The sequence below is a fragment of the Takifugu rubripes genome, chromosome 22 (assembly GCF_901000725.2).
Source record: "Takifugu rubripes chromosome 22, fTakRub1.2, whole genome shotgun sequence".
In the NCBI taxonomy this organism is placed as follows: Eukaryota; Metazoa; Chordata; class Actinopteri; order Tetraodontiformes; family Tetraodontidae; genus Takifugu; species Takifugu rubripes.
In genome coordinates this window covers 11433898-11459711 of record NC_042306.1, presented here as the reverse complement: position 1 = coordinate 11459711, position 25814 = coordinate 11433898, and the positions used below count along the sequence as shown (strand labels likewise).

Sequence of the window (25814 nt, the reverse complement as noted above, 5' to 3'; positions counted from 1 at the left end):
CGAACAGTCAACGTGTTAGGAAATCTGATTAGTCTTCTCTCAAATAAAACGGGAAGAAGAGCTTAACTGTTAGCACAGGGAGGCAAACGGCTGAGTGAAACTGATGGAAAAGGGCGAGTTAGATAAACACGGAGGGTTTCTGCAGCTACGGGACCAGACAGATGGATGCACAGATTATAGGTAAAGGCTGCAGGCTGGAGGATGCACTTACGAGTCTTCTGGCCCCAAACGGGCAGATGAAGCATCCCGGAGGAGTAGTAGATGAAGCCCAGGACCAGCATGGGGCACAGGAAGAACAGCAGCTTGTGTGTGGGCTTCATGGTCGTCAGTCATTCACATGGCACCATCCAGGTCATTACCTGCAACACCAACGCCCGACAGGATTTAGAAAACTGAGCCGTCAGGAGCAGCGACACACACACACACGGATGGATGGGACGACAAGGAGAGTCGTTTTAGAAAAGAGGAATATTTTAGAGTCAGGAAAGATGCTCAACGATCGCTGAAACACACCCTTTAACTAATCCAAGATACAGTAACGTCGATTACGTGAATCACGATGACATTCATAGCTGATAAATTCTGGGCTGGTTTGACTTCACTTTTCTGTAATTAACAGGTCATCTGTTATTGTGTAAGATTTGAGCCGTTCATGCTCTATTACCACGTTTTATAACCATTTGAATAATGATGCTCTTGGGACTGAATGAGACCACGGAGCGGTCCATAGAGTACGGGGGGGTGACTGTATCAGAGGCCTTAAGTATAGTTTCTCAGATGGATTTGTGTGGCACAGACGGGTACAAACGTGTCCTATCATTTGTAATAACTACACAATTATTTCGCTGCTGAGGAAGAAAAAACAGTGTCACACCAGGATGGCCGAGGCGCCGTAAACCATAACTACTAGTTAGAAAAACACCTGCATCAGGGTTGGGCGCACACTGGGACTTATCAGCATCTGACAGAGACTCACCAAAAGACAAATGGGGGGGGCACCTTCACTGCTGCAGGACGCAGCTTCCAGATAACTGGGAGCCTCAACCAACATCTGTAAACACGTTCGACTACTCCGAAACTACCCCTCAATTTATGAAATCCACCTGTTTTAGCCACCACCACCCCCACAGACGGTGTGCTTATAAATAGCTATGTGTGCCATTCTTGATGGCATGCATGTTATTTCTTTATTCATTCTTTATGCCTATGTTATTGATGGGAAATGGTATGTTCAAAACCACCATGCATCCTCCCCGCTTCTGCTTTTTTTGTCCTCAAATAATAACAGGAACATTTCGGAAACTCCACAAACCACATGAGAAATCAGATGTGATCCACAAGCACCCAGTGAAACCTCACCACCTTCTGTGTTTAGGTTGACAGGTTTTGAGCACATTTAAGACATTATATATGCACGTATACTCGCAGGCGTCCTTCCAGTCAAAGCGAAGGGCACAATTTCCCGGTATAAGATTTCTACTATTCTTGGACTAAACCGCAACTATTCCACAATTTCGGTGACTACGGTCATGACAAAACCGGAGAAAGTGATGCAATTTAACAGAACTTTTTTATGGAGTACTTTCTCCAGCTAGCTGTGCTAGTTACAAGTGCTAACAGGACAAACATAACGGAACTTTTCAGGTCCCATAATATTACGACCGCTACCTCGCAACATACTGGATCCACTACAGTGATTTAGTAGCTTTGGTCTTCAAGGGCCGCCGCGGAATTCACGCTGACGCGAATAATTAACACATTTCCTCCCCCCCACCCCAACAAATTACATTTGGGTGACTTTAGTCGTGCTGAGAAAACGAGTGAAAGGCTGACGTTACGTTACCGTTACCGTTAGCTTGGCTTAGCCAGCAGCTATGCTAACACCGCTACGTTGGCACGGCGCGAGGTTCGCCTTGATCCCGTCCGCAGGCCCGCACTGGAACCGCACGAAAAACTACCGGGCGCATTTTCCGCCCACAAATTGGCTTACAGATGGCACCGAGGGCGACGCGCCTCTCAAATCGCCCCCATGTGTCGGGAAATAATGACACAAACCCCAGCGGAGGTGGGGGGAGAGACAGACCGGGGAACAATACCGAGGGAGCCCGGACCACCGGTGTTATCCAACCGAGCACCTCCGAGGAAAACACGGCGCAGCAACGTCTCCGTTCCCATTTCCAAAAAAGCTATCCGCCAACTGCGCGGTTTACCTTCGCATTTCATCCGAATCCTCGGTTCGGAACCAACGCTGGCCTTCAGTTTAAAGGCTGGGTTAGTCGATAAAACGACCGCGATCGTGCTCCCCTCCAAGGCATCGTGATGAAATCCGCGAAAGTACCCGGCTCTGGACGCGCAAGACCACCGCTGTCCGCTCTCACCAGCTCTGCCTCGCATGGAGATCGGTACTGTCGACAGGCACCCCCTCCATCAACACCGCCATCGGCCCGGAGGGGAGGAACGAGCCGCGGTCACATGAGGTGGCCCCCGAAGTCGGATGACCCCCCCCCCCACTCCTTCCTATTCACTCAAACGGGCCTTAAATGAAAGCACCTTTTCTTCTGCACCTCGCTTTGAAGCTGCCCCCCCCCCCCAAAAATGATGCAGTGATGCGTGTTACCGACGTCCCTATGAGCAACTAAACTCTGAGCTGCACCTACAGGTGTGAAACACTGCGATTTCCCCTGGACACACAGCAGCCGGGGGTGCCCACGGTTAGTGCCATGGCCAGGGCGCACAAGTCATGGGGGGGGGGGGGGGGGGGGGGGGGGGGTATTTCCCTATCAGCAGGGAAGACCACGGGACCTATCCTATCAGATGATCCTGCCACAAGCAAGAACAAGCACCGCCACTCACCAATTATTAAAACACCAACACGTCTGTGTGGGTGGTTACTAAAAAAGAAATGCTCACATTTGCAGATTAACAAGATGTTCCTGGAAGCGGGGAGGAAGTTCTTTTACGTCCCCACGGTGATGAACAACAACGTCAAACGCAAAGAAAGAGGAAGACACGCGTAAAGACGTTTGAGGCGCCAAAGCCCCAGCGTTAAACAGTAATTACGCATCTGTTTATAGCATATAGTCTGTATTTTAGCATGCAAACTTTTGTGGATGTTGTTTGGATGGTGCGCCTGCTAAAACTGGCTGTGGCCACGCATATTCCACACATCGGGAGAGTTGCCCTTTCATTGTAAATGAGCAAAACAGTCATTTTTGAAGGGCAGAGCAGACGCTGAGCAGGTATATATGCTGCAGATGGAACCAGCGAGGGCTCCAGCGTGGAGCAGCGGCCCGGGCGGGCCTCGATCCCAGTGGGATCACCTGCGTTATGAATGAGAACTGCAGTTCTGCTGTTAATAATTGAATGCGGCGCTCCTCTAACATCCACTCACTCCTCTCCTTCCCGCTCCGGTTTCACTCTTAATTCACTTTTCCTCCCGGCTCTCGTCTCTGACCCGTGTCCCGACATCCAGGGGGCTGCGCGTCCTGCGCGTGCATGCGTTGCTAAGGTGCAGGGCGGTGGTTACGGGCTTGGGTGGTTTTTGTTTCTCTTCCTTTGCCTGGCAAACAAGCAGAGTGGTCTTCGGATCTATCACAATTAAATCAGGCAGGAAATCCAATCTGCTGCTGCGCTCCTCTCCATCTGGGGTCGGGGAGATTAGCAGGAGGGTCGCTGACGCGCACAGGCAAACACAAAGGCGCGTGCACGAGTGTCCCAGCTTCAGCTGAAGGTGGAGGTGCAGGTTGTTTGGCTGTTATACTGGCATCCGAGCGGGTTCGGCGTGTTTTCTGGGTTGATTTATGCAGAATAGGTGAGAGAAGACAGCGGGATCAGAAGCGTAAAAGCCCTGCAGACACTGAGGTGGCACGTCTGTCTGCGCACGGCCAGACAGACTGACAAACTCTCCTCTCGTCTCTAATCACGACTCAAATGTCCGTCTCGGGTCCAGTTAAAGCAAACAAAGCAAAGGTTGAGATTGTTTAGTCAGAATCCATAGAAAAATACAAATAAAGATTGTTGTTTTTGGAGCATTTTGCATATTTACTAGAACATCTGTCGGTATGAACCAGCATTTATGAAGCACAGAATTATAATTCTGAACAAACTATATTCTATATTTGAACATAGAACATACAGACATTATGGATATTCCTGCTCTTGGAAGGCTTTCGTGGAGCCGCACCGAGCAGCTTACAAGGTCGCGGGTTCATTTTTGGCTTTAAATAATTCCTGTTTTTGTTTCCAGCCTTTATCTGCGCTGCGCTCGATATGATATCCGAGTGGGGGGAGATTAGACGACAAAATATTCCCACAGTCAAAGGGAAACAAGCAGGACGCCTCAGGGAAATCAGGGAACTTGCTTAAATTGAAGAGGAGTGGACTCAGAGCGAAACAGGTGTCACCTACAAAAGTTTGAAGTCTTACCTTCAGGAGCCGAGTCTTTAATCGGGATTATGAGCAGGGGCGATGCGCCGTGTTAGGAGGAGCAAACACACACGGATTCAGTCACTCTCCTTTTAGAACTCTCTGCAAACCTCCGGTTAACCAGTAACAGCCAGGACCTGAGCACTGGCGGCATTTTGGGAATGAAATCGAGGCAAAAATGTGAAGAGGTTTTTCTGCCGTTTAACCTGTTTTAGGTCAGATTAAACTCTGGCTAATATGGATCAGATGATTTACCTTCAAAGGAATCTACCACCAGCCGTCCGATCATTCTCCCTCATCGTTAGTTAAAATATAGATTTCCAAATGCTCTATGTGAATGTTTAAGGTAGACTTTGGTCTCTAGTTGAGCGATAACACGTTTCTACATAGACCAGAATACCAAAGTACAGCAAGCACGATCAAGGTCAAACATCAGGGTCATGTACACCAGTTTACCCAGGGGGGGCTTTCTGTTAATGGGGGCTCCCAGAAGAGCCCCCCTCCCCCTCCTCTAAACATATGTCAGGAAATACATCAATGTAGGAGCGTCCATTAGTGGTAGGAAACATGTCCCACCCTGAGACGGCGGCGTGCTCGCAGCAGCCACATTGATGGGAGGATTACGCCCCCCCATCGTGGTGCGATAACGGAGCCTATGGGGGAAACCTAAAGCCCGTCCGCTGCTCAGTGAGGTGGCACTGACAGGAAATGTCCAATTACGATGAAACAGGAGACGATGTACACGTTCCGAGTGGGGAGAGAGCTGAGCACCGCGAGAACACAGCTAACGCAGCCGAGCGCGTTTGGTTGTGACTCTGCAACTCTGCAGCGCACGTGTCGCTAAAAGTAGCACGCCGCCGCCTGTCTGTCACCACACCTGTCGCCTGGCAACACTTCCTGGGTGTCAAACTCTGATAGCAGGGAGGGGACACACGTGTCCGCCCTAATTTTAGCAGAAATCGGCGAGCGGCGTCCTGGAGCTCACCCGTGTGGGCAGCGTCGCCACGGCAGCGTCGCCATGGCAGCGGCCCGCGCGGGGCTCGGCTGTTGCCAACCTGAAAGTCAACGTGCGGTGAAACCACGCAGCCGTGCGTTATTAAAATAGGGCCGTTCGTACAGTCGACGGCGGAAGCTGAGCCCCTCCTTACACCCGGTAATGCTTCCTGTTTAGGCTTCTCAGATGAAGATCAAGGAGAGGAAAACCAACCCACGCTGCTCCGAGAGAGCGCCACAAGGGCTTAAAGGTTAGACGCCATCAACGCGCTGCAAAAAAACAATTAAAAAGAATATTTTGTCTTTTCAGGCTGCATTTCCCTGTCGCTAGGCGATAGATGGGCATGAATGCTCGCCAAACACGCCGGGGGGGTGAACCTTCATTAATGTCCAGACTCCATGGCCGACGTCATAAAAGTAATAACCCGAAACGCTTAAATCAACTTTTAAACGCTCGTTTGTTTCCATTCTGCTGTAAGTTTGACCCCCCCCCAACGTGACATGGCTAAAGGAGCAGCATATGCTAAAATAGCAGATATTAAGGCTGTGAGGCTGCCAGCTTGGGTTTGTTGCACCTATTTTCCCTTGGTTGGTCGGGGCCTGTCCCCTCACGCAGCATCCGTCTCGCCATCATGACAAACATTCGCACACCGACGGTCGTAAACACAAACTCCTGCAGACTGCAGTGGAGCCACATCCGCCCAAGACGTGCCTGTCGCCAAGCTACGGCTCGATCCACCACAGAGGCCCAGCAACAGAAGAGTGAAGGTACACGTGAGGCTGGAAATACCCTCGAAGGACACTTCAGTCTGATTGTTGCTCAGGAAATTAACATCATGCCCCTCTAATGAGCCACCTTCTTTAATCAGCAATTATATTAGCGCTTAGAATTCTGAGGATTTGGTCTGACAAGAACTGGTTTTTTTAAGGCTGCTTAAAACACACACACACACTCTCACTCACTCTCTCACACACTCTCACACACTCTCTCACACTCTCACACACTCTCACACACTCTCACTCACTCTCACTCACTCTCACTCACTCTCACACACACACACACTCTCTCACACACACACACACACACACTCTCTCACACTCTCTCCCTCACACACACAGACACACACACACACACACACAGACAGACACACACACACACACACACACCACAACACAGTACTTGTGTGTCAAGACTGCAGAGAGATCAAACACAGCCCATAGCAACCTGAGCACCGTCACTTGACGACCATGTGACCGGTCTGAGGCGGCCTGGGTCAATAATACCCTGCAGTAACGATGCGACGCGGGGGGGTCGCAGCTGCCGGGTCAAAGGGGGACCAACATGGCGGCTTTAGTGTGTCTGAGAAGTAGCTCCAGCGCTAATGTCTCATGGTCTGTGAGGTTTGGTTTTTCTTGTATATCGACGTCTAACTTCAAACCTAAAGCCATCAATCAACCCTCAAACAGTCCTCTGAGGCTGTGGGGACCAGTCAAAAGGGCCCCACTTTTAATAAATGGCCTCCATTTGCTGCTAAAATGAGTCGTGTGGTACTCGATATCTAGCAAATAGGACGCACAAACAGACAAACGCTGTCCAAACATCATGTTTGCTTTCCCCCCCACATCAATCCAAACAAACCTTTTGTACTTTTCCCCTGCACATCTGCATCACGCTCCTGTAGGAAACGGAGGACCGTGGCGCCGATGTGCAGCCTGCGGCAGCATCGCCGCGTCAGGGAGCATCACGAAGGAGCTTTCTGACCACAAGAGTTGTGTTGAGCCACACAAAAAAAGTCAGAAATCTTCTCTGCACCTGCTGCCAGGGTCAAAGTTACAGGATCAGCTGCAGCTGGATCCACCGGTGTTGTGTAATGTCTGACCCCAAATCCTAACCTCCCTGTAGATCATAGTTAACATGCCAGACCCGGCTGGAAGCAAGAGTATTTCTAATGTAGACATGAAAAAGGCCAAATCAGACATGGTTACATCAAAAGTTGGCCGAAGAATTCAAACATTACACAGAAAATTAACAGCAAACCTGCGTTCTTCACCCTGATGATGGGATAAGAGAATATTTGTTGTCGCTCCTGCGTTTTCAGTGATGCCCCAAGTGCCACAGGTTTCACTCAAATGAGGTCTTGTCTGATATGGGCTGCAGATGGGAAATAATCAGATGACTTCACATGTGACGTGTCCCTTTCACACTTGCTTTTGTGTTCTGGCTGCCCCAACCACACATTAGCTACATCAGTCTTAACCACAGAATGCAACAGCAAAGCAGAGGCACCACTTTGTCTCTTTCTTTTTTTGTTTTTACAGTTGAAAGCTTTTGCTTACTGAAGTGAGAAGTGTGTCCTTCCGGTTAAAAAAGGGCAGAAAGCCGTTTCCTCATCTGTAGTCTAAGGTTCACAGAAATACCGAAGCAGGGTCCCCTGCATGGGGTCTGGAATGTGGCTCTGGCGCCTCTACGGGAGCCTTGAAAGGACAAATGCACTTAAATCCACATTTTTGCACAGGTTCTCTCCTGTTGCTGTCCTACAGCCACCGTAGAATCTCTGAACTCATTTTACTCAAATCAGAGTTAACCAGAATTCTTCACACGTTCCTCTAAGGTCCAGAGTGTGTGTGTGTGCTCCTCCCTGGTGCTCCGTGATTCCCACCAGCACCTTGTAGTGGGTAATCCCAGCTCAGCACTCTCTGTGGGCTTTCTCCCAGGCTGACGTGTGTGTGTGTGTGTGTGTGTGTGTGTGTGTGTGTGTGTGGGTCGCGGTTAGCCTCTGTGACTCCAGGTGCGCCCCATAAAAGCGCGGCCATCTTTACCGCCCACCTCCAGCTTCTGTTACTGACAGAAAATGAGGCGATCTCGGGGAGGAACGGAACTTTCTGATGATTCCTTATTGAAGGGAAACGTCCTCCGCCCGGAAATCCTGTGCATGTAATGTTAAGAGGTCGACGCAAACGGATGCTGTGAATAAAGCCCCGGCGCCACAGCTTGGTTTTCACCACAACTGTGCACGTCTTCCTCGCAGCTCATGTAAGTTTGTGGTGTGACCCTGGCAGATGTGAAAGGGCACCACATCGCACAGCTCCGAGGAAGCGCACTAAAGCTTCCGCACGCTCTGACTTTGCTGTAAAATGAACTTTTCTTGGAGGTGATAAACAGAAATGTGGTTTTAGTTTCTTATTGATACGTAATAAGTGTGTGTGTGTGTGTGGGGGGGGGGGACTTTTAAAGCTATCTATCAGTGTTAAACACAGATTTAAAGGTTACTCCTGAACTGGAGAGTGTAACGTGTTCTTTAAAATCTTCCAGAGCGGATAATTATCATCTACTCCAAGAAATATCTGGGATCAACAACCTGGAATTCGTGGGAATATTTAAACAAACGGAATCAAAGAACTCAAGAGAAGTGAAATATCCCCCTTCTAGATCTGATGTTTATTCGGGATCTATGACCTCGTTACAAAGTTTAGGCCTAAATAACTTTCAGAAACACACACAAGGAAAAAGAACCTTCATGGAAGCGTCTACAAAATAAATATCCTTTGGCGGGAGAGCAGAGTAAGTGTTTTTCTTCTTACAGGATCCAAAAAGAGGAAGGTTGGATTTAAACGCCCTCAGTGTTAGAAATATAAATGCATCTGAGGCTCTTCTGGAAATCAACACAAAAAAATAGCTTTCTTCTCCCATTCAATGCATAAATTAAGTGTCATCAGGACATTAATTCCAACCCTTAAGTGACTACTGAAACAGGTGCTCCTCTACGTTCCTGCGGGGGGGGGGGGGGGTCGACTGACGTGATGTAAAACAGCCACATCCAGATCTCATGACGCTTCTTTGAAAAGTTCTCAGCAAAATTGCCTTTACTACAAAATATCATTTTAAGTTATTATGAAAATAGTATTTACACAAGTAGCGTGAAAGTAGAAAATCTGTTGGTTGTGACTCCTTTTATTGACACGGGTGCTGATGGGTGGGAAAAGAAACAAAAAATCTTACCCCAGTTCGGATACTCAGCTTCCCTCGGTTTAATAAATTGATGATGGCTTCATTGGAGGAAAAAATAAAAAGAAAGAAGAGCTGGAGGAAACTAGGGAGGAACCGCGGTTCTATCATATAATCTGAAGCACACCGGTTATTTACAGTCCCAGCCGAAGGTTATAAATAGGTCGCCTGAATTGTTGTGGCAGGAGTGAGGTCGCAGAGGTCGCTGAGGTCACAGAGGTCACTCCATGATGGCGCGGTAGATGACCGGCTCGATGTAGTCCTCCCTGTACCGAGAGTTGATGACTCGCTGCCTTTTGGAGGTTTGCTTGACGTCATCCTCCGCAAAGAGCTCGAAGCGCATGTCCGAGGCCACTGACTGAGAACAAAGCAAGACAAAAAAAAGGGTTGAAGTGCTGTTTTCCTGCTGTTCAGGTGGAACCTGAAGTTTAGAAAGTACTTTAAGCTTAACCCACAACTGGCTGTATGAGCCTGATGGCACAATGGTAATGTGGTGACTGACTAGCATTAGCATTGAGGCCACAGATGACTGACTAGCATTAGCATTGAGGCCACAGCTGACTGACTAGCATTAGCATTGAGGCCACAGCTGACTGACTAGCATTAGCATTGAGGCCACAGCTGACTGACTAGCATTAGCATTGAGGCCACGGCTGACTGACTAGCATTAGCATTGAGGCCACAGCTGACTGACTAGCATTAGCATTGAGGCCACGGCTGACTGACTAGCATTAGCATTGTGGCCAAGTGTCAAAAGGCTGGGTGAAGCCTCCACCTTCTAACTGTCTTTCGGTTTGCTGCTCCCTTCCCAGTATCAGTATGCAGACCTGCTCTCACCTACCAGTCAGACTTCTACCATCCCACCCCTGATATTCACACATTTGCTCAGCTTCAGAGGTTAGCGACAAAAAGGGAAGCTGTTTTTTCTTTTACCATTCTTGATTTGACTCGTTTGGGCAGACTCTCATCCAGAGAGTAGATGTCTTCTCTTTTGACAGAGATTTGCGATCCGTCCTCAAACTCCACCTAATCAGACAGACGCACAGACAAACATGCGCAGTCACCACAGCGTATCTGCGCAGCTGCTGCCTCGAACACGCAGGCGGAGGCGGTTTGACACGGGCCGAGACCAAAGGAGCAATGTGCAGGTTTACCAGGTACATGGGGATGATGTGCGACGTCACAAACTTGGCGCCGTATATCAACCCGTCTGTCCATCGCACTTGAACGATGTCACCTTTGGCGGGCGGTCCGAGCCGGACGCAGTCGCGGTTCTGAGAGATACAGGAAAAAACAACAACAACCCATTGGTTCAGTTTAGCAGCTCGACCCGGAAAACTGCGGGAGTGAGAATTCCACCGACCTCGATGTCCTCTGGGAACAGATTGTCGCTGTAGGAGCCGTCGTCAAACACGACCTCGTAGAAGGTGGTGGGGCTCAGCTCTTGCACCTCGCTGTTGTAATAGCGGCCATTTTTGTGCTTACAGATCACCCTCTGCCCAACTGCCAGATCCCGCATAGATGCCTTGTTCCGCTACAGGAAAGAACCGGAGCGTTAGTGAGGCTAAAAGGCTCCGTCAGGTCTATTGTCAAGGCCATGAAGACTTAGCTTGGATCACAGCAAAGGAAGTTTGCAGGTAAACAACAGAATCTGTATTAAGATGTGAGATAAGTCTGTTCTGTTTCCTCTGACAAATACACTGATTGTGTGTGGGTGTGTGTGTGTGTGGGTGGGGGGGGGGGGGGAAGGTAGCTGAGAGGTGAAGGGAGGTGAAGGTAGCTGAGAGGAAACTGCGGCTGTTGTACCTGCTCCCTGACTTATATTTGTTGAGTAGCTGTGTTTCCGTGTGGTGTACCTCAGTGATGGGGGGGGTTCGGTGCCTGTGGCAGGTCGCGAAGACGTTGAAGGGCCAGTCGTCCGGGTGCATGAGAACGCCGGCTGCCTGGGCACAGCTGGGGTGGAACGCCGTGGAGCAGCGTCCGTGAGAGCACTGGACGCAGCAGCCCTTCAGCCGCTTCATCCGCTTCCTGCAGTACACGCACTTCTACAGAGGAAGCGGCGGACGGGAGGAAGCGTCACAAGATGAGGATTGAATTACAGGGGAAGAAAAGGAGGGGAGAGGAAATAAGCCAAACGGAAGGATGAAGATGACTCCAAAGGTTAGCAAAAGGCGGCAAAAAAATAAAACTGTTCTGTGGAAACTCCATAACTTCCTCTGGATATTTCACTGGTGACATCATAGCGACTCAATGTGCATCTATTGGGAAAAGCTCCTGTGAGATAGAGAGCTGACAATAGAGACAAGGTCAGCTATTCTGAGCTTCACACATGACTCAGAACACAAGGCTGCTGTGTGGCTTTTTCAGTTTCTAAATTTGACCAAAGTAGATCGTTGGGTGCAATCAAATGGCATCTATTATTCAAGCTTGGGAAGCACAGGAAGTCAAGAGGAACCGCACAAGGGGAGCCAACAGATGCAGTTTCACTCTCCGAATGTGCCCGTGTCACAGGCAGAAACCAAAAAAACTCTGGTGTGTTGGTTTTACGGAATTTAGCATGAAAATGTAGCCAAAGTGTGGCACCTGTAGCTAACCTCAGGCAGCCGCTGTGACATTATCACAGCTCCATTCAACCCAGGTAAAATACTGTTGGATTGGGTGAGGGAATAAGATGAAGATGAATGGATTAAATACAAGAGGAGAGCGAATCGTACCAGTCTGAATCTGGGCAGCGGGATCGCAGAGAGGTCGACGGGCGCTCGCTCCATCACGTTGACGAAGCGAGCTTCTAGCACAGTGATGGCGCACAGGACATGGACCCACCTGTGTTCACACACAAAACAAAGAAGAGCTCTGCTATCGCTGCGGCGTGACTGAGCAAAGAAATAGCAGCCAAATATCTGTTATGGGTCCGTTACTACAGGAAATGTACACAAAGATAACAGCAGAACAACAAGCGAGGAGGATTTTGCACAGTCACACGCCGTTGATGACTGGCTCAAATATTTGTCTGCTACCTGCAGCCATTTCCTCCGAGGTGAACTGATGTTCACCTTTCAGAAATGATGTGTAACCACATGCGGAACGGCGCTGGCTCGGTGTCATCAAATATATACGGTACAGTGGGACCTCTACTACATTTTCAGGTTACGAAACGTCTCAACGGGAAAATATTTCCTCGTTACGAAAGAAATTTCAGGACACGAAAGGCAAAAATACGCTACCGCTGCTACTCGCAGAGTTTAGCAAACACAAACATCCTTGTAGCTGCTCTGCCATTGGCTGTCGCCTAGCATCTTCCTGTCATCCCATTGGCTAGGAGGGACGTCAATATGTACAGTTTGTGTGTATCCCAGCGTCGCCTTCGGGATTTATTGTGGGTGTTTGTATGTTTGTCCATTCGATGGCGGTGTTAGCACAAGTGTTAACGTTCGTTGCTAGTAATGACGGCTAATGTAAGATTAGCCTGTAATAAAGTTCATGAGAAGCCTTGCACTGAATTCCTACATTTATTGTGCGGTAATCTAATTGTAACATGTATTTGTTACATGTTTTGATGCATTTTTATGATTTATAAAAAAAATTATGTCTGAATTTCATGGAAAACGCTTCTCTACTTACGTAATTTTCAGGTTACGAAACAACTTCCGGAACCAATTAATTTCGTAAATAGAGGTCCCACTGTATGTCTTAATGAGAAAGCCAATGAGGATCATTTCCATGGTCAGAGTGGATGAACTGGTATCACCCTAAATCAGTACCCCTTGTTGTGGTATCATAGGGTTGCTGGTTCGACTTACTTGTCACCGTTGGCTCTCTGCAGAGCTCCCCCCCTGAGAGAACACAGGCAGCAGTCCTGCAGAGACAGTCACACATTGATAGTTCGTAAATTGGCGGACTGAAACAAATTCATCTTCTCTGCCAATTCCAGACATCAGACATCAAAATAACAGACGTCTGTGTGAGCGCGCGTGAGAGACGTTATGCTATAAAAAACAGGAAAGCGGACACAATTCACACCCTGCAGTTGTTCTCAGCAGCATCACTGGCGGGACATGAGGAGACTGCCCAAATGAGCACAGCAATTGGATTTAATTTTAGAAAATAGACTGAAATACAACAGAGAATAAACAGGAAAAATCCATCAGCTCTGGTTGGGTTCATCAAAAAGATGTTTATGCCAAGGGCAGATGGTGGAACCGCCTATTGTTCTGAGCAAAGGAAAGTTTTCTAGATAGGTTTCACAAACATGACCAAACCCTCCACGGTCAGAGGAAAGCACCCGGGTCACCTCTAAACAAAGGAAGCTCTATCAGCTAGATAAGTTTCTATGAAGGGGACAAAACCTGTCTGGCCGGTGTTCCCCACCGTGTAGCTTAGTCCTCCAAACTCAGAAGTTCTTCCTGAGCCAATCACCAAAAACCCCCCAAAACTGCAGCAGAAGCTCCGCTGTGATGTGGTGTGATGACGCTAGATTAACCCAGATTTTGAGGTTTTTCTTTCAACCAGTGTAGCTGTGGCACTGCCCTTGACAGGAAAGAGTTCCCCACCCACCTAACGCGATTTCATGTAAGCCATTTCAACTTTGAACTAACCTCTGTGATGGCATTAGCCTCGCAGCGGGCGCACAGCCAGTTATCCAGTTCCTCTTCACCCCCGGAGACGCCATAGCAACCTAAACAGGAACAGAGAAAACAGTTTAAAGAAAATGTCAAGGAACAGCTTGCAGTTTCTTTCTCTGCTATTTTTTCCCCATGTTATTTAGCACTGCTAAAAGGAACAGATAAGAACGGTAAGAGGACGGTGGCGTGAAGCCGCGCCGCTGGAAGCATCCGTTTCTCACCAACTTGATATTGATTCACTAAAATTGCCACCCAGCACCTTTGTGCTTCGTGCACTGCACAGGCGTCAGTTTCCATGCCGAAATAGGTCAGAACGCATCAAAAAAAAATGCTAAGATAAGATAGCCAGTGCTTCAATTATGGATGCAGATGCAGAGAAGCGCTATGTTCTGAAAAATGAGGTCAAAGCTCGAAAAAGTTGAAAATATGTTTCTAACAGGAGAGATCCTGATCATCCTCCAGAGACAACAAGCTTCGGCTCGTCACTTACTGGCGTGCACGCGGACAGAACACTGTCTGCAGCTGACCAGCCGGCTGGTCCCGTCTTCTGCTAAGTGAGGGTTGGACAGCTGTCCCTCCCCGCCCTCGGTCATCTTGCTGGTTTGGGTGTTGAAACACATTTCAGGGATGAGCGGTTTGGACCACTGGCGGCCCCCAGGATGGTTAACTAGTGTCACACATTGACTCTCGGTGCTGGACTCAGACTTTTGGGGAGAGAGCATCAAACGTTAGACTAAAACGATACTTGGCAGGGGACAAGGACTTCATAAAACTGCAGTGGCCACCTGATGTGTGCGGAAGAGCACGCAGATTGAACAATAAGGGGCCTGTTGGCCCATGGACTTGTTGTACTCCCTCTCTGCCTGAGGGTTGAAGGGACGACACTGCCAAAGCCACGTCAGAGGCTTCGCCCACTCCTCCTTCTCCTCCTGCTCAGGCTCCACGTCCAAATGCGTATCTACCAACAGAGGTAAGGTTTCAGAGATGTGGGGATGTGGCACGAATTGGAGAATGCTATCAAAACACCTGCATACCATCATCACTGTGGAGCGGGTGATGTCGAGGAAGCTTGCTCAGCTCAGCCTGCAGTTTCTGCTTCTTCACAAAGGATTTACAGTACGACTGATCTTCTGCCGTCTGCTGGAGGAAGCGGGTATTGCAACGTCAACATTCAAAACTGGTTTTGTGGCAAAGATAACTTCATTGGCTGTTTAGAATCTGAATTTTTAGGCAAATTGGCAGCTCAACAATCTGTCCTACATCAGAGGAAATGTATTAGTAACATAATTAATTAAGTGAAGCTCTGAGAGGTAAGGCTGCGAACAACCTGCAACAGTACAGAGCCAGCAAACCTCTACTTTAGGTGTTAACAAGCATTCGAACACAATGATACAGCAGACTTGAGGTCTGTGATAGCGACCAGACTACGTGACTGGTTGACAGGGGTGTTCACGCCACAAGACTCGATCAGCAGACGGGCTGACTGCTTTCGGTCTCCAATACGACGTGTGTGTGTCAAAAAAAGACCCAAGAAGCAAAACAGGAAACGCGCACGAACTGATGCTTCCGATTGCAAACATGATGCAGAGCAGAAAGGAGCCCCCCAGGTCACTTGTGTGCTACAAAACAGTGAAAAAACAAAAAGAGTCTTGTCCCCCACAGCTGCTGCTGCTGCTGCTTCTCCAGCGTGTAGCTTTGCACCTGCAGAGCGTCTTTGGGACTCAGCGTCCTGTGGAAGAGCAGGCTGGCGACGCCCATGTTCCGAGCGGGCTGAGCCGTCGTGTCCGTCCACACCCCTGCGTCTCCTCTCATTGAGCTTTTTAAGTCACGACAGACTCTCATTGACATTTGAGGGGCACACACTCAACGGACGACTGCCCCACCCCGACCATTCAGCGACTGGTCGATTTGGCTAAGATGTTGTGTGAACAGGCCATAATCAAAGAACTGCAGGGGGAAGTCTGTCGCCCCCTGCTGGAATTGGTCTCAACATACAGGTATGGCCCCAAAGGGGTTCTGAGATGGATCATAATTTAGTTTAAAATAATGTCTATGTGCGACGCATCAGGTGAGTTTCACCTTCTGAACCGAATTACTGCACCGAAAGCACCAGGCAACACTTCACCTGCTGCATTATTACACTTAGATCAGGATATTGGGGGAAAAAAACAGACCTTCCGCTTGTTCCTGGGGGCGTCCTGCTCCGGGTTGCTCAGTTTGGTGGCGTGTGTTGGGGTCTGAGAGGAAGAACTCTGACACGTAGTCTGAACAGGAGGCGTCTCCACTTTAACCTGAGATTCAACGGGTCTGGAGATTTCCGGCGTTGCTTCATGTTTGTGCTGCTCCATGAGGGGACGCGGTTGGGACTCGTTTAGCACCACCGTAGATAAAGCGTGCTTATCCTCTGAGGGCGTCTCCCCGCTGGCGGCCTGAGACGTGGTCAGCGGGAGCGCGTGCGCTGCAGCAGCGCTGGGTCTGCTGGGGAGCTGCCGGGGCTGGTGCTCTCTGGCGTAGCTGTGCACCTGAAGCTGCGTGTGCGGCGCCGGCTGCTGCTGCTGCTGCTGCTTCTCCAGCGTGTAGCTTTGCACCTGCAGAGCGTCTTTGGGACTCAGCGTCCTGTGGAAGAGCAGGCTGGCGACGCCCATGTTCCGAGCGGGCTGAGCCGTCGTGTCCGTCCACACCGGCCCAGCCGTGACCGAGAGGTGTCCGTTCCCGTGCTGGGTCTGAGCGGAGATGGCCGGAGCGCGGGTTTTGGCGTAATGTCGAGGCTGGACCGCCTCCTTGTGGCTTTGCGTGAAGCTTCTGTGAAACGGATCCAACAGCGTCAGCTTGGTCGGCGTGACGACCAGCTTCGGCGGACCTGCAAACCAAATGGAATGAAACCTTTTTCTGTGATGAAACTGGAAACAGGGTCACTTCCGCACAACCAAGACAAAAACAGGTGAGACCTTTAGTTCTCCTGACATCTTGCGATGGAGCGCGTGGAGGTATGAGGTTGAGCCTTGGCCGCTTCCCGTAATGCTCTTCGTCTTCGTCGCTCTTGGAAACGACATCGTCGGGCACCTCCAGACACACTCGGTGTCTCTTGGTCTCGATCCTCTGTGTGGTGCTGAGGGCGCAGACGGGGACGTTACCGCCACTGAGCTCCCGGCACAAACGAGTCCCAAAACACGATATTCACTGAAGGAGCGACCCACCTCTTCCTTTCGCCATCTGCGGCGCAGCCGTCCGCCACGCTGCCTTTGCTCGGGGCGTCGTTCCAAGACTCCTTGAGGAATTCCTTGGCCTCCGGAGTGGGACGAGCGTGATTAATGGGAACGACATCTTGCCCTGCGAGCCAGTTCTCATATCGCTCCGGTTGGAATTTCTTTACAAATACATCCATGGAAATCTTCACCATGTCTTTACGACAAGAGCACTAAAGAAAAGAAAATCCCAGTGACACTGTGGCATGTGACACATTTACCTCCAGTTAGGTGGAAAACTGATTTGCTTACCAAGACTGCTTGCTTGCCGTACTCGATCCATCGCTCAGTGGCGAAGTTGGTGGACTCGGCACAGTTGAAGCCGTGGTTGAATCCGGCGTGATAGGCGTACGGGAACGTTATCATGAACTCACCAGCCTCCTGTGTGATCTGACATTAAACAAAAAAGCTTTGTAATCATCCTGGCTTTGGGATTAAGTGATGTGTGTCCTTGGACGCGCTCCGCAGGGATCTTCAAACAGGGAAAGAACAGGTCTGTCCCGATCACTGCTAACAGCTACAACCAGGCATCAGCTCTGGGGATCCGATTACTCGGAGAGGTCGGACGTCAACAGAAGCATTCCCGCGGGAAAATGCTCGGATCGTACCTTATCGAACGGAATGCCGTACTTCTTCAGGATAGAGGGTGAAATCAGAGTCATCTTGTGTCTTAAAAAGGCCTCACAGATCTGGGAGCTTCCAGGAAAGAATCCTTGAAGAAGAGAGGGAGAATATGGAGGAGTGGTTTCGGTCAGCAGCAACTCAGCAAATAAAGAAACAACTGTTTACCTTGAGCCAGGCGCTCAAACCGTTTTCCGTGTTCCGGAGGTATGCAATACCTGCAGATACATACAAATGTTAGCTACAATTTAGTATGCGAGTACAATAAAGCAGCAAAGCTTCTTTACCATGATTTTGGCTCTCCAAAGTGTAAGTAGTTGATACTATAGAGATCCATGTCCTCTGTGTGCCAGGCAAAAGTGGTCTTCCACATGCCGAAATACAGGTAGGGTGTATTTACTCCCTCGATGGTGATGCCACTTTCATGTTCAACAGTGTCCAAAATAGTGTTTAAATGGCAAATGTTCCACTCTTTGATATCCTGCAGGAAGGGTGAATAACATTAACTTAGAGCTAAACAAAAAAATAGTCTTTTGAAGACTATTACAGAGATTAAAAAAACACATTCTATTGGCAAAGGACAATGACGTAACACTATCAGAACCCAAATTCATCACTGCTTTTCCAAAGAGAAAGTGATAATAAAACAACTGGTTGATTATTTCCCCCATTATCTGGAACCAGATTCTGTCCCACGGTAAACTCACAGGGTCATATAGACTTCCGTTGACATCAGCTCCATATATGGGCGGATTAAATGTAACGTTCTTCCAGTACTTCCGTTCCAGTTCATCAAAGTCATCATAATGTGGACTACAGAACCTAAAAGGCACAGCTGCATTAGGGGCCAGCACACAGCGGGTGGTGTGAGAAGCAGAGAAAAACAAACGCGTTCCTTACTTGTCGCTGTTGGCGAGCTTGCGGAACTCTTTGACGGTCAGGGCCTTCTTCTGTATGTTGTACTGCGTGAACAGGCCCGACTGGCCCGTCACAAACTGCTGAATGGGTGCAGGAATCACCAGATCATCAATGTTGTCGTAGGAGCTTCTCGGCTTCCATTCCTTGGGTGGGACAATCTTGGAACAGAGCAGCCATCAAAATGTGTCAGGAAGTTATGGAAACATATAATTAACCAATTTTGCTTTGCCTGAAGTGAATCAGAAGTCATCAGACATCATAACTGGTGACAGTCTAGAAAACTCTGAACACAAGGCTGTTTCTGATTTTACAGTTGTTGACATTTCCATTCACACTAAACTATCGGCTTGCAGGCAATAAAACAGGAGTAAATGATGCACTTGTACTTACTTTAGCAAGGCCGGCTTTATGAGCTCCCTGGGATTCAATATATGCAATGTAGCGGCTGAAGTTTTTGAATTCCTCCACCGTGGGGTAAAAAGTCATGATTCCCTTGGAACCCATCTCTGCAGTCATCGTCGTATGGATCCCTATAGACTGTGGGGGGTGGGCAGCTGTTTTTATTAGGCTTACTTGCAGAATGGCTTGATTTTAAATAGGTAAATTTGGCTGAAATGATTTAGGAGATTTCACTATTGGCAAAGAGGAGGCAGGGGACAGAGCGTCTAACGTGTTTGTCTATTTAAAGCCCTAACAGCGGTTTTGCATCAAAGACTTGTCTCAGTTTTACTCACCGACTTATCTGTTACCTACTGTGTAGGTTTAGATAGTAGAGTTTTAGCGGTCTTTAATGTGGCTTTGATCACCTCCAGACGCCTTCTGATTGGCTAATCCCGGTCTCTTTAACTCTGCTACGGTCCCATACAGCTAACATGATCTAAGCCCCATAACGAGCACAGGTTAAGTATTAATCAAGACAGCACTAGCAAATAATAATAGTATTAAATATATATATTATAAAATATATACAATTAGGTGAATTTGTCATGTTATCACGGGTCCCAGAAGTGGAACGACCGTCACTAGATTATCAGCAAAGCCATGATAATGGCTATTTCTTGGATTTGCAACATAACTACAGCTAGGTTAAACAGTAAACGTTATATACACAAATATATTGTAGAAGTGTAACCCCGACGTGGAGCATCGCAACAATCAATGACAAAATCCAAACTGCAGCTGCTCCGCAATTAAATGCGTCGTGCAAAAACAAGTCGAACTGTTTTAACAGGAAGAAAGTAGCGTTTATCAAACCGCACCAAACGGCTCCTGTTCCAGGAAATAGACGGGGCCCTACGTTAGCCTCTTAGCATATCCGACTAGTTTAGCCTTCCGATTAGCATCGTGATTTAAAGAGCTAACATTTCAGAGTACTGGCAAAACCCGACGCGCGAATGCTCACCAACTTGTGAAGGCGTTTCTCCCGAGCGGTAAAGTGTTCGCGATCACTGGGTACGGAGCCCGCAAACACACGGTAAAGAAGACATCCTGCACCCTCGGAGGGGACCACTGTCGTCCATTGCCTCTGGTACGCATGCACACGCACCTCGGATTTTGTTTACCACACGCGCATGTGGCACGCTCAGCCAATCAGAAGGCGCGCGTGGCGGCGCACGGAACGTCTCGGTGCGCGCGACATGCTCACTTTCTATTTCCCTAATTGGTGCATACGGTGTTTGGTTTTGGTTGCGTTTTTGTCACGTGACAAATCTCGTCTATTATCGGTCGTTTGTTTCGTTTTTCTTGCTTTTTTGGGGGGAGGAGGGGGGAGAAAAAGAAACCAAATTCCACAGAGTGCGAACGTTTGCTTTATTTTCTGCTGACAAAGGCACATTCATACACTGACTCCCAATATTTCGATATATATGCTGTATGTATATATTGTCATGGGCCCCGTGAGCAGATGCAACGTTAACATTACAAGGATTCCACATCGAAAAAGGATAGAGCGAACACGAGCACGGACGAGTTGGAAATGCACACCTGTAGCATAAGAAGTATAGTCGCACCCTGTCGTCCATGTTCAACAACCTTTCACACCAAAGGAGACACATGAAATGCGTCAGCAGCACTCGGTGGTTTGTGGAAAGCCCATGGCCTGTGTGTAGATGCATATATATATATATATATATTTGTACACACCTACACACAATCTTTCTTGGTATTTGTTCCAGTTGCATAAGACTGGTCAGGTTGCATCCGTGCACTGTCAAAATGCATAAATAACAGACCAGCCTGGTCAGAACAAATGGTTTTTGTCTTTTTTTTTTTTTTTGCGGGGGTTTGACCTTTGGCTGACCTTTGGACGCGCAGTCTTCACACCAACAACCTACATCTACTAATCAGAACCAGTCCAGACGATTCAGTCAGAATATAAACACAGACTTTGCACTCTCACTCACACCTTAATGTCCCATTATGAGACGCAGCAGCACCCACAAATGAATGACTTCCAATAGAACCCACAGTTAAATTCATTTTCTCTCTCTGCAGATCAGATGAAGAGGATGGACCTGGAGAATATAAAGGAACATCTATAGTCTGGGTTCGCATGTATCGTCGTGGAGACACAACGGCTGAAAGCAGTAACTATGACCACATTTGGAAGGGCTATTATTTCAGAATAACAGCAAAGAAATACTCCAAATCACAACAAAATAAACACTTATTTGCTCCAAAGCCACTTTTAAATATAAGAATATAAACACCTGGACTGTCCCTTATATTTATATAGTTTTGCAAGGCTTTTGCACTTTATATCCTTAGGATATTACACTGAATAGTATCAGAGAAATGGATGTTTGCATGACAGAACCTCATTGATATCCACAGCTGTAAATCGATTCACAAACATCTTTAAATATTAAGTTTCATGCAACTATGAACTGGCTATATTGTGCTTAATATAGACATATATATATATATACTTTGCAGTTAGAGCTCACTAATAGAAAATAGATATAATTTGTGACAAAAATATCAGCCAATTCCGTTCGTGTTGGCGGCAGTTAAACGATTATTACAACTCTTTGTTTTAGGCTGTATTCCCATTTTAAATCGATATAGCAGGTTAATATCTCAGTAGGCATTATGTACTGGACTCATGTTGTAAGTAGACAGAAGATCTGCGCAACGGTACAGAATGAATGAGGAGGCTGCAGAAATTCGCACGCCGTTGCTTGATTTTCATCCGCCGCGCTGTTGTTTGTTGGCCAGCGCAAACCTGACGAGCACAAATCACAAATGGACACAGTCACTCTGATCTGAAGGTGTTGTTTGGCAGAGGCGATGCGTCGGGGCCGGTGGGTGTCTGCGTTGGCTCCTCGCCGTCCACTATCCTCTGGACGCCCTCATCTGAAATCCTGCTTTGTCTTTAAGCACCGGTGGCCGTTCACAACCGTGAGAAGCGGCCCCCGTTTATAACAGCTCTCAGCCTGGAAGGACTTTAAGAACTCACGCCAAAAGGGCTTTCTGCTCGGTAAAAACCAGGGTCCTTTTTGGTTATTTGTCCATATTCTTACTGACAAGGTGGACAGGGTCACTAAGGGCAACAGAATTCTCCATGTCTCTATTGTTGCTGTCTTTTCTGGACATGTCAGGCTCCCATAGAAAGAATTCATGGAGGAGAGTGTTGACGGTGTCAGGACACTCCATCATGACCATGTGACTCCCCTCCTCAATCACTTTCAGGAAGGCAAACAGGAGGATCTACAAATAAACAATGCCGGCGGTTAGCACAACATCAAAACCCAATATGTCACACGCACAAACGCGAGACTCTCTCCGCACCTCTGCCATGCGCTGGTCTTCATCCACAGGCACAAACTTGTCGCACATGCCATGAATCAGGAGAATGGGCACGGTCAGCTCCGCGTGGTAGACCTCGTCCCCCTCAGGCCAGTACTGGCCACTCATCATGGCTCGCAGGACAAACGGAGACACGTTGAAGGCATTGCCCTGTTTCAGCAGCTGCTTCTCTTTGGCGCCCTGGCGAGCAAATCCAGCTCTAGAGGTTAAAAAAAGGACAAGATGGATTAGTGGAAATGGTCCCGAGTGCAATCTGAGGACCAGTACCGGTACATGAATGTTGACTGTGCTGTCCTGACACCATGTTCATCTTACTTGAGGAAGCTCCAAGCCAGACATGGCGACAGGCAGTGAAGGACGCAGGATGGAAGTTGGAAGATGGAGCACAAGCTGGGCTCCAATGCTGTGGGGCCCCCGCCATTGATCATCACCACCTTGTGGACCAGGTCAGGATATTCGTGGGCCAAGAAGGTACAAAATGACACCCTGGAAGTGGCAAAAAAGGAGGGTTTTATAGGAATTGTCATAATGAGGCATAATTGATCCTGATCTGTAGCTCCTTACCCGTAGGAATGGCCAATGAGAATGTTGCGTTTACGAGCGTATCTCTTAAAGATTGCACGCAGATCCTCAGCAAGGGCATAAAAAGTGTATGCCGCTGCGATTTGTGGCGCGGTGCTCGCTCCATGGCCCGCCAGATCGGGCGCGATGACCTCGTAGCCTAGCCGAGAGAAGAAGTCCAGCTGACTGCCCCAAATATCCAGAGAGCCCCCCACGCCGTGCACGAAGAACAGCGCCACGTCAGAGTGAGTGCCTTTGCAGCTGGAGATCGACCTCTTTGAGTTGATCAGGACGGTGCGCTTCGGTTTGCGGCGGCGGCGGCGGGGTGGCGGAGCAGGCTTCTGGTCCCCAGAGGGGGGAGGTACTGGTGGAGGAACCGGGTTGGGATCAGGAGAAGAGGGCATTTCTTTGTAGTCGGCTAGCTCCACTTCCACGGTGCTACAAGGCTCCAGATCCCCGTCCTGACACTGGAGGATCTCGGAGTGTAAAACGTCGCCCAGATTCTCGATCACCAGCTGGCCGTTGCGGTAGACTGTGATCTTCCTCTTGCAGTGAACGCTGTTACCTGTGCTGTCCAAATCCTCTGGTGAGCTTCCATCCTCACAGGCTCCATTCTCTTCCATTATTATGGGCTGGCGCTCCGGGACAATGTGCCGCACTCGTAAGACTCGCCCCGGTTTGACCTCCACAAACTCATAACCATCGGAGGGTTCGGAGGACTCCAGCGGCAAGACTAGATTGGCAGCCTTCCCGGTCAGGCAGCAGAATATACTTTCAGCCAGGCTGGTCAGCATGGCGCCTTCCTGCAACGGTAACATCCCAGAAACACAAACGTTGACATTTTCTTTGAGGGGTTTCACAGAATTCTTCTACAACGACGATCAAAACCATCATAATTTCCAGGGCTGTGATATTATCATGCATTGATACGAGGAGCTTCTGCAGGATGCCCTGAAACACATTAGGAGTCCCCGCAGAGCTGGCAAATGTCAACCGCTCAACAGTAAGAAACGAAGCTCTCGCTCCGTTCTTACAAAACTGAACCCAAGCTGTATCCTAGCAACCAGTCAAAATGCCCTTGTTTATCGCTTCATCGGGACGTAGCTAGTGCTGGAAACACAGCGGGCGTGCGAGCGTCTTGGTAAGAGCAGCAGGTGATCGTCGTCTGTGTGTGAGAAGCTTTTCCAGGACATTCACCTGGAGAAGAAGGGACAACCTGGTGCTTTCTGGGTAGCTGAGCATCAGGAACAGAACACTGCATGTGTTACTCTACACACACCACATCGCTTACATCGCAGGTGGATTTACTGCCTCCTACTTGATTTACTTGATCTTGTTGCTAAGAGACAATAGATATTATTTTTCTTTCTAAATGGGCAGTCATAGAGCTTTAAAGGATCTTCTACAGGGACATCCAAGGAGGCAGCCTGAATAACTGCTTGCAAACATCTGGTTACAGATGTTTAACTCTGCTCTATTGTCCAATTTCAACAGTTGGGTTCAAACCAGATGCACCACAGACATCAGCTGAGGGTGATTGAACAGTGATCGGGAGTCAAGCGTCAGCGTCACAATCTTTACTAGATGAACCGTTGTAAAATAAAACCTGCAATTGTCATCGTGTGCTTCCATTTCATCTCCCTCACATTTGCTAAGGCAACACTAAGTGCATCTGCATTGACGCAACAACATGCTCTTCAAAAACAACAGGGGGTTCTCCTCCTGACCTAGTGTCAGGCTGCATCAAATCAGCTCTGCTTCCAAATGGCTGTAAAAGCGCATCACATCGATGCTCAACCTCGCACCTCGTAACCCCGAATCAGAAATTATTTTTCAATCCGGTAGATTTCTTGCCTGCATTGCAGAATTTAGGTTGACGTGTCTGCCAGGTTTGACACGCATTTGGCACACAGTGCGCTGCTCCATCTCCACAGCAACAGGGTAGATTGCGGCACAATATGGCACATTTGCAAACAAAAGATTTATCTTACATAACATCGCTCCTAATATTAACATGAAAGATGGCATTTCATGTAATCACACTTACTAACACACAAAAAGCGTCGTATTTTAAGTGAAGCTATTCCTGATGTTTTAGAACTGAAAGAAACGCCATCCTATTGTTCATTATTGTGACATGCAAAACCACGCCAAAACGCTGATTACTGAGGCGGATGTCTGCTGCAGAATAGCAGCTAATTTGATAAGGATGCACTAAAAATCGACTTCTTACCTACTGATTTATTGATGATTGTTGACGGCGAGATGTCTGCACCCAGAGATGATAGCCAAGACTCGTTGAGAATGAAATGCGTTGCATGTGTGTTGCAACAATTTGTCTGCTTAGGGTGCTGCAAAAGTGTAAATGCCTTTAATTAGTCTTATTAGGCTACCGTGGCGGTGCGCGGTCTGGCTTGAGCGCGTATCCATAAAAATGCACCGGAACCCTCTCAGTGTGACACCCATAATGATAACAAGCGCGGATGGTTTTCGTTTTTTTTTTTACAAGTCCTCAGCATCCACTGCGCACATAGGCAGGTCCCTACCCTGCCCTCCCCAGTCCTGGTGCCCTTGTTCATCCGCAGCACCACAGCAGAAACCGGGTACCTTCGCTCC

The 25814-nt window shown here is 48.4% G+C and overlaps 3 protein-coding genes across 16 annotated transcripts in view; all 3 read right to left on the bottom strand.

Annotated features, from left to right (window-relative positions):
* st3gal3b (ST3 beta-galactoside alpha-2,3-sialyltransferase 3b) overlaps positions 1–7478 on the bottom strand; it is a 30269-nt gene extending 22791 nt beyond the window's left edge. For 2 of the 11 annotated variants that reach the window (XM_029830384.1, XM_029830385.1), the window contains exons 1-2: positions 2211–2421; positions 212–359 (exon numbers count right to left, since the gene is read on the bottom strand). In XM_029830384.1, coding sequence (XP_029686244.1) covers positions 212–320 — 109 coding nt within the window. In that variant the 5' untranslated portion in view covers positions 321–359; positions 2211–2421. 11 annotated transcript variants of the gene reach the window in all.
* A 1351-nt stretch (positions 7479–8829) lies between these two features.
* On the bottom strand, positions 8830–20372 carry kdm4ab (lysine (K)-specific demethylase 4A, genome duplicate b). Of its 3 annotated transcripts, none has more exons than XM_011616564.2 (23): positions 20233–20372; positions 19565–19707; positions 19221–19367; positions 18813–18988; positions 18620–18734; positions 18200–18393; positions 18081–18130; positions 17900–18003; positions 17544–17681; positions 17244–17464; positions 16995–17155; positions 16221–16906; positions 15081–15186; positions 14832–15004; positions 14537–14750; positions 14020–14099; positions 13225–13280; positions 12139–12247; positions 11281–11469; positions 10788–10958; positions 10579–10698; positions 10358–10450; positions 8830–9782 (listed from the first exon to the last, which is right to left on the bottom strand). In XM_011616564.2, the coding sequence occupies exons 3-23, from the start codon at positions 19344–19346 to the stop codon at positions 9645–9647; spliced, it is 3420 nt and encodes a 1139-aa protein (XP_011614866.2). In that variant the 5' UTR covers positions 19347–19367; positions 19565–19707; positions 20233–20372; the 3' UTR covers positions 8830–9644. The 3 variants fall into 3 exon arrangements, with proteins under 3 accessions (XP_011614866.2, XP_003975780.2, XP_011614867.2); XM_003975731.3 differs by having other exon boundaries at positions 15081–15183; XM_011616565.2 differs by lacking the exon at positions 19565–19707 and having other exon boundaries at positions 20233–20366.
* Positions 20373–20621: 249 nt separating this feature from the next.
* On the bottom strand, positions 20622–25795 carry LOC101080004 (protein ABHD8-like). Of its 2 annotated transcripts, none has more exons than XM_029831510.1 (5): positions 25436–25795; positions 23202–24001; positions 22953–23123; positions 22620–22836; positions 20622–22538 (listed from the first exon to the last, which is right to left on the bottom strand). In XM_029831510.1, exons 2-5 carry the CDS (start codon positions 23990–23992, stop codon positions 22332–22334), a joined length of 1386 nt encoding a protein of 461 aa, XP_029687370.1. In that variant the 5' UTR covers positions 23993–24001; positions 25436–25795; the 3' UTR covers positions 20622–22331. The 2 variants fall into 2 exon arrangements, with proteins under 2 accessions (XP_029687370.1, XP_029687369.1); XM_029831509.1 differs by having other exon boundaries at positions 25432–25791.
* Positions 25796–25814: the final 19 nt, after the last annotated feature.

What these genes read in the sequence shown, in the direction of transcription:
- kdm4ab (XM_011616564.2), bottom strand. Translation starts at nt 19,346, where the DNA reads ATGACTGCAGAGATGGGTTCCAAGGGAATCATGACTTTTTACCCCACG. An exon ending in TTTGGAGAGCCAAAATCATG is followed by an intron (nt 18,131 to 18,199) that starts GTAAAGAAGCTT and finishes ATGTATCTGCAG; the next exon opens with GTATTGCATACCTCCGGAAC. An exon ending in ACGGCATTCCGTTCGATAAG is followed by an intron (nt 17,682 to 17,899) that starts GTACGATCCGAG and finishes GTTTAATGTCAG; the next exon opens with ATCACACAGGAGGCTGGTGA.
- LOC101080004 (XM_029831510.1), bottom strand. Translation starts at nt 23,992, where the DNA reads ATGCTGACCAGCCTGGCTGAAAGTATATTCTGCTGCCTGACCGGGAAG. An exon ending in CTGGCTTGGAGCTTCCTCAA is followed by an intron (nt 22,837 to 22,952) that starts GTAAGATGAACA and finishes TTTAACCTCTAG; the next exon opens with AGCTGGATTTGCTCGCCAGG. An exon ending in AAGACCAGCGCATGGCAGAG is followed by an intron (nt 22,539 to 22,619) that starts GTGCGGAGAGAG and finishes GTTTATTTGTAG; the next exon opens with ATCCTCCTGTTTGCCTTCCT.